This window comes from Lepidochelys olivacea (assembly GCF_965140295.1).
Source record: "Lepidochelys olivacea isolate rLepOli2 genome assembly, chromosome: 1".
NCBI classification, from domain to species: Eukaryota; Metazoa; Chordata; order Testudines; family Cheloniidae; genus Lepidochelys; species Lepidochelys olivacea.
In genome coordinates this window covers 143,617,448-143,635,609 of record NC_140411.1, presented here as the reverse complement: position 1 = coordinate 143,635,609, position 18,162 = coordinate 143,617,448, and the positions used below count along the sequence as shown (strand labels likewise).

Genomic DNA, 18,162 nt, shown 5'->3' with positions numbered 1-18,162 from the left:
ATTGGTTTGCCTCTAAGGTGCCACAAGTACTCCTGTTCTTTTTAACCAAATGTAAGGCAAGGCAATGTGTTTTCTGGGCTCACAGATGGCTCCAGTCCCTTTTGCCATCCTTAAGTTTGCCAAGCAGCAGCGGAGTGAAATTAAATGAGACTGACCAGTTTAACTGCTGCTACTCAGAACCCTACTGACACCTTTGACACTATCAAGAATCACACAGTTTCAAGCTACTGATCCTTGGGAAAGCAACCCAGCAGCATCATAGGCAGACAGTGGATATGTCCCAGTAAAAGAGAGGCAGGGGAGGAAAGAACAGATGTGTAGAAAGAATAGTAAATATGGCAGGTGACCAGCTTGGCTTAACAGTGAAATCCTTGCTGACCTTAAACAGAAAAAAGAAGCTTACAAGAAGTGGAAGATTGGACAAATGACCAGTGAAGAGTATAAAAATATTGCCCAGGCATGCAGGAATGAAATCAGGAAGGCCAAATCACACTTGGAGTTACAGTTAGCAAGGGATGTTAAGAGTAACAAGAAGGGTTTCTACAGGTATTTTAGCAAGGGAAGGGGGAGAAAAGAATATACTAGCAGAGACCCACGATCTAACTAACAGTTCTGAGGGAAGGATTCAATAAACAGAAAACCTCCATCCATTCTTTCAGCAGCTATGAGGAAATGCAAAATGTAGAGACAGAAAGCTGCTTTCCTCCACCAGCTAGGGAAGGATTGAGTTTCAAACACCTATTATCCAGAGGCTGAGAGATGCAGCCTAAAGCACCTCCTCCTACCCAGAATCCAAGGTAGCAGGGGTTCTGGCCTTGTTCCCATGTTACTGATCCCACATATACGCCTGTTGGGCTTCCCTCATCTTTCATATCTACCTTTGGCTATCAGATTCAGGCCTTCTGCTAGTAGGCATCCAATAACATTTTCAAGCACTGGCAGTTGAGTATTCAAGTCATGCCACTGTGCTGTCAATCTCTGTGTCCTGGAAAATAAAATACTGCAAGATATTAACTACTTAATTCCTTTTCCAAGATACAGTGTACCTGAGGGCAAGACCAAGGACTTTACTGTACTATTACATAATTCATCCTGGCTTTAAGTAATTAACAGCAGTGATGAAAGCAAGGTTTCCTGCTTGCTGATTTTAATAACAATTTAAGGCACTTCAATTTTAAACCTCATTCTGCAACCGTGTTTTGTTTAGGGAAATAAGTACTGGTTCATTCTCATTGGCTGATATAATAATTAGAACACATTGATATGCAACAAAGTACGAAAATTTGGTACTTTTTTTTTGTTAAGAGGATGCACTATCTATACACATTTATTTTAGTAGTTATATAGTTTAAGTATACATTTATTCAGATTTTTTTTTTATTACTGTTGGAATATGCAGGTGACCCAAGAACCTCTTAAAGCCAGCTGAAATGGGTGTAGAGAGGGGTTACACAAATCTCAAATCTGGTGTGCACGTCCTAGTTCACCAAAGCATGTCACGTGAGGTTTCAAACGAAACCCAGTATCACACTGGTCATTAATGTCATTGTGAAATGTATGTATGTGTACTACACGAGGAATTATGTATCTATACCAGAAAATTATGTTCTTAAGCATGTAAGGTAAAAAGTAGATCATCAAAAGGTGACATGCCTCAGACCAGTTCTTCCAGACAGGAGGTAAGAAATGTGCATCTCTCTGTCAGGATATAAATTAAGCTTTGTTAGCTAACACAATGGTTGCCAATTTACACACACAGTCAAATGTTAACAAAGAGATGTGAAATCAAAAGGAAAGCAGCATGCAGGAAAAAAAAGCCATGGAGCATTATCCCCTCTCGGAGTAAAGACAATGAAGGGAGGGGGGGGATAACCTGGTATCCTGCACTTATGAAACAAACAGTCAGCATGTTTGCATTCATGAAAGTAGGGGTCTCAGCCAATCTTGGTTAAAAATGCTGCAGAAGACTGTGTGAGAGAAGCTTCTTTTGACAGGAGGTTAACCTTTTAGTTGAGTTTACTTTCTAGAAAGCATTTAATGATTTTGTTTAAGATTAAGGCATTTCTTTCCACTATTCTTACTCACTATTACTTGAATCTTTGATAATAAATTTATTCTTGTTTTCACTATATGTATATATCTAACTGTGATGTTAAGCAAAATGCCGATCCTGAGCTGAAACTAACAATGTGGCATGTACCATTCCATTGTGAATAGCAGATCTGGTAACTGTGTAGAGTGTCTAGTGGATATGGGACTGGACACTGCACAGATCACTCCAAGAACTTAGGCGTTGGTGTGTGCCTATCACTACCTGTACAGAGAGAACGAGGACTGCAGAAGCTGGGAAGGTGGTTCTTGTGCTGCCAGAGGCTGCTGATCCACAGCAGGCACACACAAGACCCTTTCACACCAAGGACGGGTAGCAGTGAGGTGCCTCACAATCTTGGGAAATGTCACAACGCATCATACAACATCTTTTATTTACTACATGATATTTTTTTTTTTACTTGATAATTGTGTCAAGTTGCATTTGAATGGAAATTTGGAATTTAATTAAATACACAAAGTTAAATAAAACTACCTTAAGTGTGCTGGATACGTTAAGAAAAGTATCAAATGTGTTTTGCATTTAGAACGGATTTTATGAAACGAACTATTTCGGTAGTTAGAGAATTGAACTGATTGTTTCTGGTCACCATATCTTAGATTTTCAAAGATATTCTAAAATATATAAATAGGTACCTACTAGGATTATCAAAAGTGCCTATGTGCAGCTTTAGGCACCTAAATATCTTTGAAAAGTTAGCCCCCCCGTTTCCCTCACATTTTTCCAATTACTTGCTCTCCTCCTCCACCACCTGTTTTTTATTAATAGACTGATTAGGAGTTGGAAGAAGCAGGAAAGCTTATTTTTTTCTATCAACTTCTCAACTTTGAATGAACTAGCCCAAAATTAAGAAAATATTCTCTGCACCTGCTAGCTAATCTTAAACCAAAAGTAAGGCAAAAGATTTTCTGCCCAACAGAAATTGAAAGTACTTTTCCCCTCCTTAACATCAAATGCATATTTAATTGATTAAAAGATTATACTAAATGTAGGCATTAATGTAAGTTGTCATAATTTCAAGTTTAATTTGACAGGTTTATTTTTAAAAAAGAAAAATGTATTTAAATACAAAATCTGTTAACTGATTTGTATCCACTCTGCTTAAAGCAGTAGTCACTTTTCAGAATGTACCATGTAAAAAGGCACCTCATTCAGCACATCTACCACGTGTCTATTCAGGGTTACACTTGATTTAAAATAAAATAAGTTTGTACTGATTTCTAGTATTCTTTATACTGCAATGCCAACACAGCAAAAAAGGGGAACTGGATTCTAATTCTTTTTGAACTTTGAACAGAATGAATGTTCATTCCATTTGCCACCCAGCTACATTGGTACAACCCTATTGTACACAAGGGGGTTACACAGGTGTAAATAAGCAGCATAGCATGGCTGCTGGTTTTAGCACCAGCATCTCTTTCACACTGAGGCAGAGGGGTTACGCTGCAACCTACAGCTTTAGATGTCTCGAGAAAACATCACAGCGTAGTCGCTTCAGGAGTTGCACGCCTATATCAGTTACCTGAGGTTCACACGCCAAACACTTGCTAAGCAGACCATAACAGATTCAAAAGTGAGGGAGCAAAGTACAAGGTTAGAGTCCGTATTTGTTCCTGTTTATTTAGGGTAAAGGAAATAAAAACAAAAGAAAGTATACAGAAGAATAAAAGCAGCAGAAGAGTCAGGCTGAGCAAAGAAATCTGTGATAAAAACTCACCAAGAAGCCATCAGAAAAGCTGTGTGCACAGCAAGGTCTGTCAGCTGCTGACCAGAAGAAATTGGAGCTGGTGGCCATGCTGCACTCATGTGCTATGAGGCAGGATGGGGCACCTACTCCAAACTAGCAGCCAAAAGAAGTCCCTTTTTCTCCTACAGCACATGCAAGAGACCAAGCAGACCATTGCCCATATGATCTAGCAGCAGCGGTGATAGTGAGAGGCCCAAAGGTATGAAGTCTGGAGTGGGAAAGGATGCTCGTTAAGTAGAAACACATGGAGTTGGAGGCCAGGTGTCGGTGAGGAGGCAGAGCTGGAGCACCAAGCTTGCTGATCGGGACAAACGCAAGCAGCATGAACCTGAGAAGAGAATCAAGTACTGCCCATGGGACGCAAAAGGAAGAACATAAGGCTGTGTGCCCAATTACAGGCTAGCAGGCAAACAGATAGGGGTGTGATGCCTGTAGCCTGAATCATTATGGACACCAAAAATGGTCTGTGATTTTGACTGTGGGAATGTGGGAAACTGGTTTCCTTGATGTGTCATTTTCTGTAATAATGTAAAGGCTCAGGTATTTGCTTGCCATAATCAGACTCAGTGTCAAGGGGGGAAATCAAGTCAGTGCTGATTGTGTCTGTGGCACAGTTAAGAGGTGTTGTTGGCACAGAATCTGCTGGGAGCGGTGGGACACGGATAAAGCCAGGAAATGCTATTGGCCAGTATTCTGCTGAGAGCAGGAAGACTGCTGGGAGAGGCAAGACTCTGATATAACTAGGAGATGCTGTAGGCCAGAGCTCCACTGAGAGCAGGGACACTGAAGCACAGAGAGAAAGTGCTGTAGCCCAAGATCTGCTAGGAGCAGTAAGTCACGAGTACAACTAGGAAACAGCTGGAAGGCAGAACTCTACTGGGAGCGGGGAAGACTCTGGGTGGTAAAGGGTCTGGTTTCATGCCTTCAGGGGTGACAGAACCCTTTGCTGTTCAGGGTGACCAAGATGTTGTGTGAGATTAAATGAAAGCCAGTGACATATTGGTCATTAATATCATTGTGAAATCACTCTATGGGGAATTATGGATACTTACTGATATTATGCTTAAAAGAGAGAGAGGTTTTATTCCAGACTGGAAGGAGGATAGTTGCCTCTAATGCAAATTAAGCATTGTGGAACACCACTAAAGGAAGTTCCATTTGCATATGAAGTCAACAGAAAAAACAGGACGACAGAGGGATGTGAAAACCAACAGGAGGGAATCTGAACCCCAGGGCGTCATCCTGATTCTGGAAACTAAGACAATAAACTTGGGAAATATAAGGAGAAAGACATCTCATTATCCATTTCACTGCTGAACACCCTTCCTGGAGGGAGGTGACTCAAAAAAAAAAAAAAAAAAAGTCTGGATCCTGATTTAATTGAAAAAAGTCAGCAAGCTTTTCAGAACGATTCTGAGGGTGAGAAACTGTTTGAGACAAATGATTATAGCCTGCTAAAGTTGTTTACTCTCTTAGGAGCATATTATACTTTTGTTTTATTTGTAACCAATTCCGTTTCCACTATCCTTACTCAGTATCACTCGAAGCTGTGCTCTCGTTAATAAGCTTATTCTTGGTTTTATTATAAACTCATCTCAGTAATATTAAATAAAACGTGAGGCCTCAACTGAACCAAAACAGGCTGGTGTGTACAATGTCTCTTTGGAGACTGCAAACTTGGCAATTTCTGTGAGTGTACAGTGACAGGGGACCACTCTTCACAGTGGGCTTGGAAGCTGGCATGCACCTAAAGTTAACCTGGCAAAGCGAAGGAGTAGAGGAGGTTGTTTGAGTGGCTAACAAACTGGTGTGACAGGGAGCTGACACCCAGTTTAGCACCAGCAAGTCTCTCTCACCGTAGCAGGGAAATAACAAGGTGACCCCAGTCCTGGGTACACCAAGAAAGCATCAGAGCTTCACTCTAAGAACTCAGGATGAGTTTGCAGAGCTCGTAGGGTACTTCTACACTGCAAAAAAAAAAAAAAAATCACAGCAGCAAGTCTCAGAGCCCCAGTCAACTGATTTGGAATAGCGTTATAGGACAAGAATGTCTACACTGCTACTTTTAGCTCCATAGTGCAAGCCGAAAGCAGTTGATCCAATCTCCGAGGCAGGCTGCTTGAGGGCGAGAGAGGACTTGCAGTATAAACATACTCCTAGTTAGAAAACAAAAACAAGTCAAGACAAAAACAGAGTGCCTGTAATCTGAAATCAAGTTTCACACATACTTTCAGCAACTCCTTGGAAGGGCAATCCTGGAGGAGAGTATGGAAACAGCAGACTAAAACACTGGCTCCCAAGGCTCTAGGAGAATTCACTCCAGCTCTACTACACCACAGGAAGTTATCCCTGCAATGAGTGAAACTGAATAAAACTCAAAAAGAAAAGGAGTACTTGTGGCACCTTAGAGACTAACCAATTTATTTGAGCATAAGCTTTCGTGAGCTACAGCTCACTTCATCGGATGCATACCGTGGAAACTGCAGCAGACTTTATACAGTTTCCACAGTATGCATCCGATGAAGTGAGCTGTAGCTCACGAAAGCTTATGCTCAAATAAATTGGTTAGTCTCTAAGGTGCCACAAGTCCTCCTTTTCTTTTTGCGAATACAGACTAACACGGCTGTTACTCTGAAACCATGAATAAAACTCAGTTTCTCTCTAGCTGCATCTACACCAGAGAATTGCACTACTGTAGTTTACACTGGGATGACTGAACCTAGGCAAGCTGCAACAGTGCACCCTTCCCATCCCCCACCCACCAGCTGACTTTTTGTAAGCAAGCAGTACTTATGCATCAATAGGCAGGCAGCACTCCATGCAAGTGACTGTACATTGTAACATAGATTCATAGATTCATAGAAGGTTAGGGTTGGAAGGGACCTCAGGAGGTCATCTAGTCCAACCCCCTGCTTGAAGCAGGACCAATCCCCAATTTTTGCTCAACATCTTCTCCACAGTCCTAAGACAGACTGCAGATGCCATGGAAAAATATCTGCAGTTCCAAAGACACTTCAGCTGTATCTACGCTAGGCTGTTTTGGCAACGATCTTCCAGTGATTCAGCTCTGCCACTCCTAGCAGCAGCATACTTAGACCTTGGCCCACTGTGTCTCATCCAAAATGCCTCAGAGCAGGAATACGCAACGTGGTGGTTAAAATGCCAGTGACCAGCTGTCTACACTCGCAGTTCCACAAGTGGTGCTCTGCAGATGTAGTCTTGGGGTGGGGAAGAGGAGAGACTAACAAACCCTGGTGGGGGGAATAAACACAAATCATCCTGAGTTTTAAGACTGGAGATTATATTTTAATTTCTTTCAATTACTGTTCTAATTAGTGATAGTACTTTAAGGAAATAACCAGTCTCAGAACCTTTCAGATCAAGTTTCTTCCTCAAAGAAGTTCTGCTTGTCTGCCACCAGATACATTCGAATCATTAGCTTGACTTGCTGTAGCTCACGAAAGCTCATGCTCTAATAAATTGGTTAGTCTCTAAGGTGCCACAAGAACTCCTTTTCTTTTTGCGAATACAGACTAACACGGCTGTTACTCTGAAACTAATATATTGTTACCATACTAGCTAAAATAGGCTCTTTACATACAAACACAAGAGATTATTATTGTCAAATATTTTGACAGTAGACAGAACTATTGGGCAAATTTGGTTTTTATTTAAATTAGTTTTAGACTAATAGTGTCTCTTCTAAAAAAGTATCCCACAGAGCGTGGTTTGTAAAAGAAAAAAAAAAATTTTCCTACAATTTGAGTGAAGCTGAAGTATACCATTTAAAAAAGGGACTTCAACTTACATAGCATCCCATTACAGCTAACCATTATTGTTTGTACAACAGCTTCATAATGCCAGCAATGCTCTGGGAACAGTGGCTAACTGATGTTGCAGAACCAACAGAATAGCAAGTATTGCTTATGGGGTTCCAATCATAACCGCGCGTATTTTAAAATAAATTTCTCCTTTTCTGCTTAGTGGGCTTATTAATGCTAAACAACACTTTAAAACTGAAGTATGAATGTTTTTAACATTTCTCCCCCACCCCAAAAGTCATGTGCACATACACACACATTATTATAGGGTTCCCAGTTCTTACTTGGCTGCCTTTTTAACTACAGAGAGAACTTTCTATAGACTTTGCAAACAGTTAAGGAAAAGACAGGGCACATTTTTGGTTAACCCAGTGAGTGACATCATCCTTCACACATCTAGCCTTATAATGGGCATTTCCCCATTTAGGACAATATGGATGGTGTTTGTGTTTGGTCCAATTGACATCTTGCTGTGGGAAGAAGTGAGATATTTAATGAACTCCTACTGCAAGAGACCAAACAGCAGATGGTAAGGAAAGCCTACAAACTGAACATTTCAAGTCCACTTAGCATTTCAAGTTCTCCAGTACCAACATTTGCATATTGATGTACACATGCCTGGGACGTTACTTACAAATTCCAATGCATGAGGAAGAGAATACATCTTACTTCCTTTAAGTGCCTGAAATTCACTGACTGACCAAAGACCAAAAAAAAAAAAAAATTATATATATTCTCTCAGTATGCTTGTAAATTAATTAGTATAAATTTATAAAATAATTGTGTGCATGGTAAACTGCACATGGTTGCCCCAAGAAACATTTTCCTGGTAGTGTGCTTGAATGACGCTCCACCCCACTCCACAAGTTTAACAAATTTAATAGAAGATATTTGCTTCTTCTTGACTGCCACTTGTAACTAGAGCTGATAAAAAAGAATGAATGTTTCATGCAGGTTTTCCTCAAGAACGTGTTTAAAATGGCAAACTGCGGCCACTGGGAGCTGGGAGCAGCCGTACCTGCGGACGCTCAGATAAACAAAGCGTCTTGCGGCCCACCAGGGGCTTACCCTGAACAAGCCGCAAACTAAGTTTGGGAACCCCTGCTTTAGAGGCAAGAAATCTCATATTTCTAGAATATCAAATACAATTATCTAACAGGAGGAATCATTAAAGGGATATCAACTTAAAAATCCACACAACACATCTAATTAAAAAACACTACCATTATTACAATAACCAAAAGAGTAGAGGGCAAAGTTCCTTTTGTTTACTGTGACAATTTGACTATGTTGGGTTAGTTTCACTCTTCCTCCCGCACAGACACTTACTCCTGTTTCTGTGGGTCTTTCACCCAGCAAGAAGGAAAATAAAAAACCCTTAAAAGAACAGGAAGAGGAAATTATAAAACCTCAAAGGGAATGAAGAGGCTAATACAGTACCTCTTCCCCTCCCCCCAAAAAAATTTTAATTTAAAATAACTAATGCAGTGTGGCAGAGAACAAGTCCATAAAGAACATCCAAGAAACACAGATTTGTGTACACAAAAGAATCCAAGATCCGCAGAATAGAGAGACAAGAAGAAAATGAAAATACTTCACCTGGCCCTCAACCTAACAAGCTTCAAAGAACACCATATTTAACTTCACAAGTCTTGTATTAGTTAACCGGGTCTACAACCAGGTTCTCTACCAAACTCTAAAGCACGCTATGGCTCTTGCCATTCCTTTACCAAGGGATGTGGTATGTTTTCTGTCACTTGGGAGCCTGGATATTTTTCTGATCCAGGACTTACTAGACTTATATTATACAGGAAGAAAAGGAGTACTTGTGGCACCTTAGAGACTAACCAATTTATTTGAGCATAAGCTTTCGTGAGCTACAGCTCACTTCATCGGACCGTTACTGTGGAAAGTGTAGAAGATCTTTTTATATACACACAAAGCATGAAAAAATACCTCCTCCCACCCCACTCTCCTGCTGGTGGTAATAGCTTATCTAGAGTGATCACTCTCTTTACAATGTGTATGATAATCAAGTTGGGCCATTTCCAGCACAAATCCAGGGTTTAACAAGAACATCTGAGGAGCGGGGGGTAGGAAAAAACAAGGGGAAATAGGTTACCTTGCATAATGACTTAGCCACTCCCAGTCTCTATTCAAGCCTAAGTTAATTGAGTATGTATCAGATGAAGTGAACTGTAGCTCACGAAAGCTTTATGCTCAAATAAATTGGTCAGTCTCTAAGGTGCCACAAGTCCTCCTTTTCTTTTTGCGAATACAGACTAACACGGCTGTTACTCTGAAACCTGTCATTATACAGGAAGTCAGCCTAGATAACCACAAAGTCTTGAATTCCTTGTTTCTCCTGGATGAGGCTCTGGAGGACTAGTTAATTGTTATGTCATGATCCCACAACCTGCTGGGAGAAGGATGGAGACTTTGCATGTTCTTGTTGACAGGGTTTGACAAGTATTTCAACTGAACGATCCATCCCTCCCCTCCCACTCAAGAGTTTTAAACACAAAATCATATCTCCCCCACCCCCCCCCATTTCAAATTAAGGCTGGGAAAGATGGAGATCAGGTTTGTCCTGCAATGCCGTAAGGTACAGGAGAAGTTAGACAGAGGAAGCACTGGTCTGCCAAATAAATGCAAGTGTTCATTCAACAGAGAGTTTGTGAACTGCTGGTCCAACAGGTAGCTAGTACTTTATATTGTTTAAATCTCTGTGACCCCAATCCTATGATGATCTATACATGTGCTTAATCACAGTGCATAAAGTTATGCATATGCTTACATGATCACATTTTCATAGATGCCTTAGGGAGTTAGGTTCCCAATTATTAAGGGTGGGATTCATGAGGGGGGGAATTTAGGTGCCTACAGGATTAAGCAGTAGCTGATATTTTGTAAATGCCACCTTTTACATACCAACATTTAGATACCATTCGCATTCATAAAAATCCTTTTAGCTATTGCTTAATTCTGTAGGCACCCAGGCACTTTAGGCACCAAATTTCCAGTTAAGAGTCCCAGAAGCACTTGCGTTTCAGCAGCTAGGCACATGCACAGCCGCCCAAGTCCTGAGATCACCAAGCAGAGAGGGCTGACCCTGTTCAAGCACCTAACTCTACAAGAGGATTCACAACTGTGAACCCTGAAGGCAGGGAGACATCTCCCTCTGGCCTGGAGTTAATTGCCTAACTCACTTTGAGGGGAGGAGCTTACACAATAATACCCGTCTCCCAGCCAATAGGAAATGTTGAGTTTAGGTGCTCCCCACTGAGCATGTTGGCTTTTGTTAATCCCTTTCTTAGATCCTCTCTCCCCATACATTGCATAGTGAGCCTGGGTGCCTAACTCAGGATTAAGAATTCCAGTAGGTGCTGCAATGCCTAAATCCCCCTTAGGCTGCTATAAAAAAGCCCAGTCTAGCTTTATCTAGAGGAAAGGAGCCTAAGTATACTTTTTAATCATCTGCTTTATATTGTCTAGTAGATTTCAGCTATTGCAAGTACTAGATATAATTAGGTATCACAGGGTTACTGAAGTCTTCTTACTTTATATAAACTGTCCATTCACAGAGAGGCATGATTTTAAAGACTGACTATATTACCACACATTAACATTTCCTAAACCACGTCATTCAATAGCCTAAAATTATATATTTGGGAGTAGGAGACACTTGAAAAGTTATATACTAAAAACAAGACTCTCTAGTTGCTGTCCGATGGCAGAGAAATCTAAGGCATAAAGATAACGTACATTACTCTAAAACAAAAACAGTTCAAAGATACATCAACAGTTTGTTAGTAGTTTCAGGACATCCCAGAGCACTTTACCATCACACTGTAACACTGCTAGGTGCAGCTGTTATTTTTCTGTTCAAAAATTGTATTGCCCATAAGTAAAAGTACATTTCATCATTCACTTATTTATTGGACAACACTTCCCTGTTTAGCCAACTTCCCCTTTTGCTGTTAACGTGAGTACTTCACACACACTAACTGGAAAGAGGAAAGTGTTGTAAAAACAATAGGAAAGTATGATTTTAAAGACACAGTAAGGCAGATGTAACACCTGAAAACACTGCCTCCATTAACTAAAGGAGGGAGGGAGAAATAGGAAAGTACAAAAACTTTTACAATTATTTTCCCTTCTGTGATATCTTTTTGGTTTTTGCTGGTTCACTACAAAAAATGTATCATTCTGCACTGTCAAAAATGCTATGGATTGCAATAAAGCTTCTAGAATCTATGGTATCTTCACTGAAACAGAATTCCCAAAAAGGATTTGTTTAACAGTGGGGGGGAATGCCTGTCCCCAACCAAAACAGCCTGGAAAAAGTACTGCTGGGGACATTCTGCAGCCAAAAAAATAAGAACTCCATGCACAATATTTTAAAATTCTGCAAATCGTATTTGTCATATAAATGTAGAGGCTCCAGCATGGCATTGGGGAGCACAGGACACTGGCTGCACAGAGGTGGGAGATCACTGTGCAGCTTCTTTCCCCCCCCCCCCATAGAGCACAGACTCTGCAGTGAGGCTTGCACCCAATCCACACACAGCTCAAGGACCAGGCCTGCCCCAGAAACACCCCAGGGCCCTGCCCCTCCATGCCAGGTGCTCCAGGTGTGGGAAGGCAGGATCTAAGCGTGGAGAGGCTAAGTGTGGGGGGATCCAGGTGTGCGTTGAGGGCAATCTGGGTGCTGATGGCTCAGGGATCCGGGTGTGGGGGGGACCTGAATGCACAGGGGCTTGTTGGGGGGGAGGGGGAGGGTTCTGGGGGCAACCATAAGGGGACTCTGCAGGGGGGTCCAGCTGAATGTTGTTGGGGGTCTGTGTGGGGGGGGTATAGAGCTCAGCAGGGGGATCGGGATGTGGGGGGAGTGGGGCTCATTGCAGTGGGGATCCAGGTGCAACTAGCTGGGGCTTGGTGAAGTGGGAATCTGGGTGTGAGTGGCTTCCAAGTCAGGGGTGAGGCTCAGCAGGAGGATCTGGGTATGAGGGGATCTGGATGCACGGGGGTTGGGTGGATGAGGGAGCAGCTCCCTGTACACAAATCCCTGAGCCAGGAGGTGCGATGGATGCAGAAAGCGGGGAGCAGGGGTAAGTGTGCAGAGCTTCCTGCAGCTGGGGGAGAAATCTGGGGGTGGGTCTTACCCAGCCCTGGATGCCGTGCAGGGGAAGACGAAGTCCAGTCCTCCCCAGCCCAGCCGGGATTATCAACTGAACCCAGCGCAACATAGGAGCAACCAGCCAGGTATTCCCCAGTCCCCCACCCCACCCCTACTTCTCTGACAGCTGCCCAAAACATACTTCTGGGGAGGGTCGCATGACCGCTCTTGTGGCTTCCCTTTGCTTCCCTGTCAGAAAGTCATTTTTCTGCACGGAAGCAAAGAAAACTGCAGGGGATATAAATTATGCGCCTGCACAGTGGCGCAGAATTCCCCCAGGAGTAAAAAAGGACGCATTCAAAAACAACTAAAAAAAAATTTATTTTAAATAAATATTGTCAGAGTAATTAATAAATAGCAAGATAATCCAGTGTTTACTTGCCTCTTTACAAAGCTATCTACAGACTTTGACTGGCACTCAAAGTTCACTACAGCACTCTCCAAAAGTGAAACGTATCACCCACCTAACTTACCAAATAAAGTGAATACTTTTATTGAATTTTGGCTCAAACCCGCCTCCCCATCCCTCAACTGACCAGTCCATGACTGAAGTCAGTAGTTAAAATCTGATCCCCAGCCCACTTTTATCACTAATTACTGCAAGGAATTCTGCACACCACCATCTGACAAGAAATTCAGGAATAGCTTATAAAATCATAATAATCATGTTGGATATGTGTCCCTCTACTTTGTGTTGACCCAGAAAAAAAATCAGCAGGTTATTGCCTGTTACCCCATTTTAAATAAGAGAAAAATGCTACTTTTAGCATTTCACTGACAAGTCATAATAGACTACATAATGAAATGCCACAGGTCAGATTTTCAGGACCTCCCATTTTACAGTAATGTCTCCTCCCCAAAGCAACCTCAGAAAGCCTAATATGGCTAGGAAGTTTTTTAAGAAAAAATCTAGTTTTTAGTAAGAACAGATTTAAAAAATTAAGATGATGTTTTAAAAACGTGAACGGTACAGAGTTTAAGTGTAGAAGTTTCTGGTTATCAGGGAATAAAGTACAGATTATCAAGGGGTGCAAAATTCGGTTTAAGATCGGATGGCGTAAGGAATACATAATCTGCAATATCCCAATTAGGGGTAAAAGATTAACGGGTCAAAGTACAGGCACTGCGCTATGAGAGTATGTTGTTCACATAATGGCTATGTTCAGGTGTGGAGTATAATGAGTCGATACGATGATGAGAATGGATTGACCCTCATTTGGTGAGATTTAATGTTCAGTGAGTTTATGGTTCTAGTTCATATGGTTCAACGGACAAGTACATGCATAAATCAACCCCAAAGACTGAAGTCATCATGCTAAAGCACAGCATGTAAGCCACGAATGCACACCCCCACCAACTCCCTTCCCATAGCACCATAACAAAGGGATAAACAACTAAAAACAAAACCTGAGTCTTTTCTAGCTTTGCTACCCCTGTCATTTGCAAGAGGCCCACAATGCACATTTCCAAACCAGGCCTCCGAATCTGGGCACTTCCTTGTTTCGTTTCTCCATATCATATTGTTGTACTTCCCTCCAGCCCTCCCAAACAAAAATACCTCATTTTGCCTCGCTTTATTTCCACACTAGGCCAAGCATTACCTTGGCCGGATCCCATTTCCCACCAGGATAATGGCAGAAAAATAAAAATAACCTCGCCAAGAGAAAGTCACCCAACCAAGGGACAGAAAAAGGTCACGCACGCGGCAAAGAAATGCTTAATAGCAGCGACATCCTTCCCCCAGACACACACACACTTCCCAGTGACAATCCACTAATTTGCATTAACACTCTAGGCTGCCGAAGAAGAGCTGCACGAGGTGCGTTGCTAGGCTGGCCGCCGATGCCGAGCGGACTTTGTATTTTTTTCCCTCGGGATCGCGGAGATGAATTGTGCAGAGCGCGACAGGAAAGGGGTTGCATGGCGCCTCACGAGGGGACTGCGCGCCCGGAGTGGCGGACGCCTCTGCATGCCCGGGGAGAGGCGGGGAAGCTCCGCACGTACGGGGAGGCAGGGGGAACCTGCGTGCCTGAAGGGAGAGGGCAGTTGCACACATAAAGGACGAGGAGAGCTGCATGCCTGGGGCCCTAAAACATGGGGGAGGGGGCCCACAGGAGACTTGCAGGCGGAGGGGGGGGGTCAGGGAGCAACCTACACGCCGGGAGAGCAGCCGGATGCCTGCGGGGAGCGGGGGGGAAATCAGCTGCGTGCCTGGAAGGAGAAGGGGGTGCAGGGTGGGGGAGCTCTGGGAGGAAGGAGCGCGAGGATTTGGGGAGGGAAGCGCTCGCATGCGGCCGCTGGCGGCTGGGCAGAGCGTGGCGCCGGCTGGAGCCGCAGGAGGGCCTGCGGCAAGGAGCGGGCCGGGGCCGGCTCCCCCTCGCCCGCTGTCTGACTGGGCAGAGGCGGGGCGGTGCAAGGGGGACGCGGGGGGACGGGGGGCGCTGACCTGGGGCGCTGAGCAGGAAGTCCAGGGTGCTGTGTCGCGCTGCTGCTGCTGCCATGGCGAGGCAGAGCCCTGTGCCATGCCTGGTGGCGGCGGCCGCTGCTGCGCTGCGAGTGCCACTGCCAGAGCCTGCCTCTGGGGGTGTGTGCGCGCGTGTCTGCCTGTCTGTCTGTCTGTCTGCCTGCCTGCGCGGGGCTGCGGCGCTGCCGCCTGTGCGCCGGGCTGTGGGAGCGCAGGGGGCGGGACCCGCCAGCGCCGCCCAGCCCAGGCTGCGGGGACCGCAACCGCGGCGGCCTGCGGGGGCTAGGCTGTGCGGCAGGCGGGCTGCAGAGGCCGAACCTGTGGGGGGGGGGGGTCCCGCCTTCCCCCTTCCCTGCCGCCCGCGGGTCAGGGAGGCACGGGGGCAGTAATTACACAGCAAACCAACCCTGGGGCCTGCCCGCCCAGCCAGTATCCCTTCTCCCTCTTCCAGGCCCCTGGAGAGCCCACACTGTGCCAGCAGCGGGAGAGGGGAAGAGTGAGCGCAATACGTTGGTTCCTTGGGTTGTAAGCCCAGCAGGGAAGGAAGAACGGCCATACTGGGTCCGAGCAAAGGTCCATCTAGCCCCCTATCCAGTCTTTGGCCAGTGCCCCGGGGGAATGAACAGAACAGGCAACCCTCACATGATCCATCCCCTGTCGCCCAAGCCCAGCACCAGGCAGTCAGAGGTTCAGGGACACCGTAAGAACCTATAACCATCTTTTTGTTGCGCTTGTTCAGGGCTCAGCCCATGACTGGGGCGCCTACCTACAACTGCACTGCAAAACAAATGCTTCTAATAGTTTTGTGCGTCTCCTTTGCCGCCCTGAGCCTCGCTTTGGAACTTGATGGATTCTAGAGTTGGGCCCTTCCCAAACCTTCAGTTGTGTTTGGAGCAGACAGATGCCGCCCCTGCTGCCAAAACAAAAATACACCCCCAGAGTTCTCCCATGGACTTGTTTCACAGAAGTACCTCAGAGTGCCCTGTGATCTTCCAACATTAACTTCATTGCCTAGCAGGGAGGCTGCTGTCACTCTCCTTCAGAACACTTAAGAAAGGCTGCTGTAAGGAAACTTAAAATCTCTGAATAAAATGAAAATTGCAAGATGAGATGCTGCATGCCACAAACAGCAAATGAAAGAGGCAACATGTAAACAATGGGTGGTAGTACAAATTTTAGTTTAAGCAGCTGTGGCTGGTGTGACATCCAGAAATGTATCATTTTGTGGCATCAGGGTTACCAAAAACTTCACTGGAACATGCAACCAGACCATAGAGGCCACGAAGACATGCATGATGGACTAGCTAGCCCCTTGAGGCAATCTCTGCCCATCGTTTAGCAGCTATCCCTAGCTTTACCGATGAGCTGGCATTAGTTCATTAGTGACCCCACTGGGTATAATGGGGCTTAATTAGAAAGCCTGACCCCAGCAGTGATGGTGAAGCAGGGTGAGTACTACTCAAATAGAGCTGGGAACTCAGAAGAAAGGAGGACCCTAGAGAGAGAAACAAGGGGAGTTCCCCTCCAGAAAGAGTCTGAGGCAGTCAAGCTGAATCACCCATAGGGGATAGAATAGGCTTGGCTCAGGGGAGAGGGGGAAGAACAATGAGCTAGGGCCTAAAAGTACCAGGAAGCTCCTCAGAGGTAAACTGGTAAGAGTCCCTAGCAAAGGGAAACGGGGGTAACCCTGTTCAAGAATGTCTCTAGAGGGGCCAAGAAGCAAAAGATTTCATGAGAGTTTGAGATGAGCAGAAGTTTGGACATTTTGAACTTAAATTGGACCTTTAGTTACCCTAGAAGGAGAGTGAATTATTGCGTGACTGGGCCGGAGGGCTGAGCCACAGAAGAGTGGTGGTTGTAGTTCATGTAGGTACCAGTGATGTAGGGAAAGGTAGAAGAGAGGTCCTGGAGGTCAAATGTAGGTTACTAGGTAAGAGATTAAAGTCCAGGACCTCCATGATAGCATTCTCAAATGCTTTCAATTCCATATGCGGTTCTGCCTGTCTAACTGGCTCTGCAGGGTCTCACTGGATGGGATAATGATGTTAGAAGGAGAGATTAAGGCTTACTAGGAACTAGGGGACCTTTTGGGAAAGAAGGAGCCTATGTAGAGGAGATGGGCTCCACCTAAACCAAAATGGAACCAGATTGCTGGCATGTAAAATTAAAAAGGTTGTAGAGGAGTGCTTAAACTAGTGGCTGGGGAAAGCTGATAGGTGCAGAGGAGCACACAGTTCAGACACAGACATCCTTTAGGTCAGTGGTCTCCAAATTTTTGATCGTGCACCCCCATCAGTAAAAAATTTGAGCACGCACCCCCAATATATGTATAAGTTATATACATGTACTATTATGTAAGTTATAAAACATACACAAAAAATAGAAAAAACGATGAGCTAAAGATGAATATTTTTAAAATAATTTTATTAATGGTACAAAAAACTTTTGCTCTCACTTAAAAAAATAATTTTAGTAAAAAGAAAAGGAGTACTTGTGGCACCTTAGTGAGCTCACGAAAGCTTATGCTCAAATAAATTTGTTATTCTCTAAGGTGCCACAAGTACTCCTTTTCTTTTTGCAAATACAGACTAACATGGCCACTACTCTGAAACCAATCATTTTAGTGAGAGCAATGCGATTGAATAGGCTTTATTATTTTTGAAAATCTGGGTTTAACACTTTGCGATGCAGCGGGCGCTCAGGGTGGGGTGCGGGGTCTGGGAGGGAGGCAGGGTGTGGGAGGGCGCTCAGGGTGGGGTGCGGGGTCTGGGAGGGAGGCAGGGTGTGGGAGGGCGCTCAGGGTGGGATGCGGGGTCTGGGAGTGCGCTCAGGGTGGGGGTG

At 44.3% G+C, this 18,162-nt stretch overlaps 1 protein-coding gene across 1 annotated transcript in view; it reads right to left on the bottom strand.

Annotated features, from left to right (window-relative positions):
• SMS (spermine synthase) overlaps nt 1–15,511 on the bottom strand; it is a 78,534-nt gene extending 63,023 nt beyond the window's left edge. Inside the window, exon 1 of the mRNA XM_084642585.1 lies at nt 15,304–15,511. Coding sequence (XP_084498711.1) covers nt 15,304–15,358 — 55 coding nt within the window. The 5' untranslated portion in view covers nt 15,359–15,511. The remainder of the gene's footprint in view (nt 1–15,303) is intronic.
• Nucleotides 15,512–18,162: the final 2,651 nt, after the last annotated feature.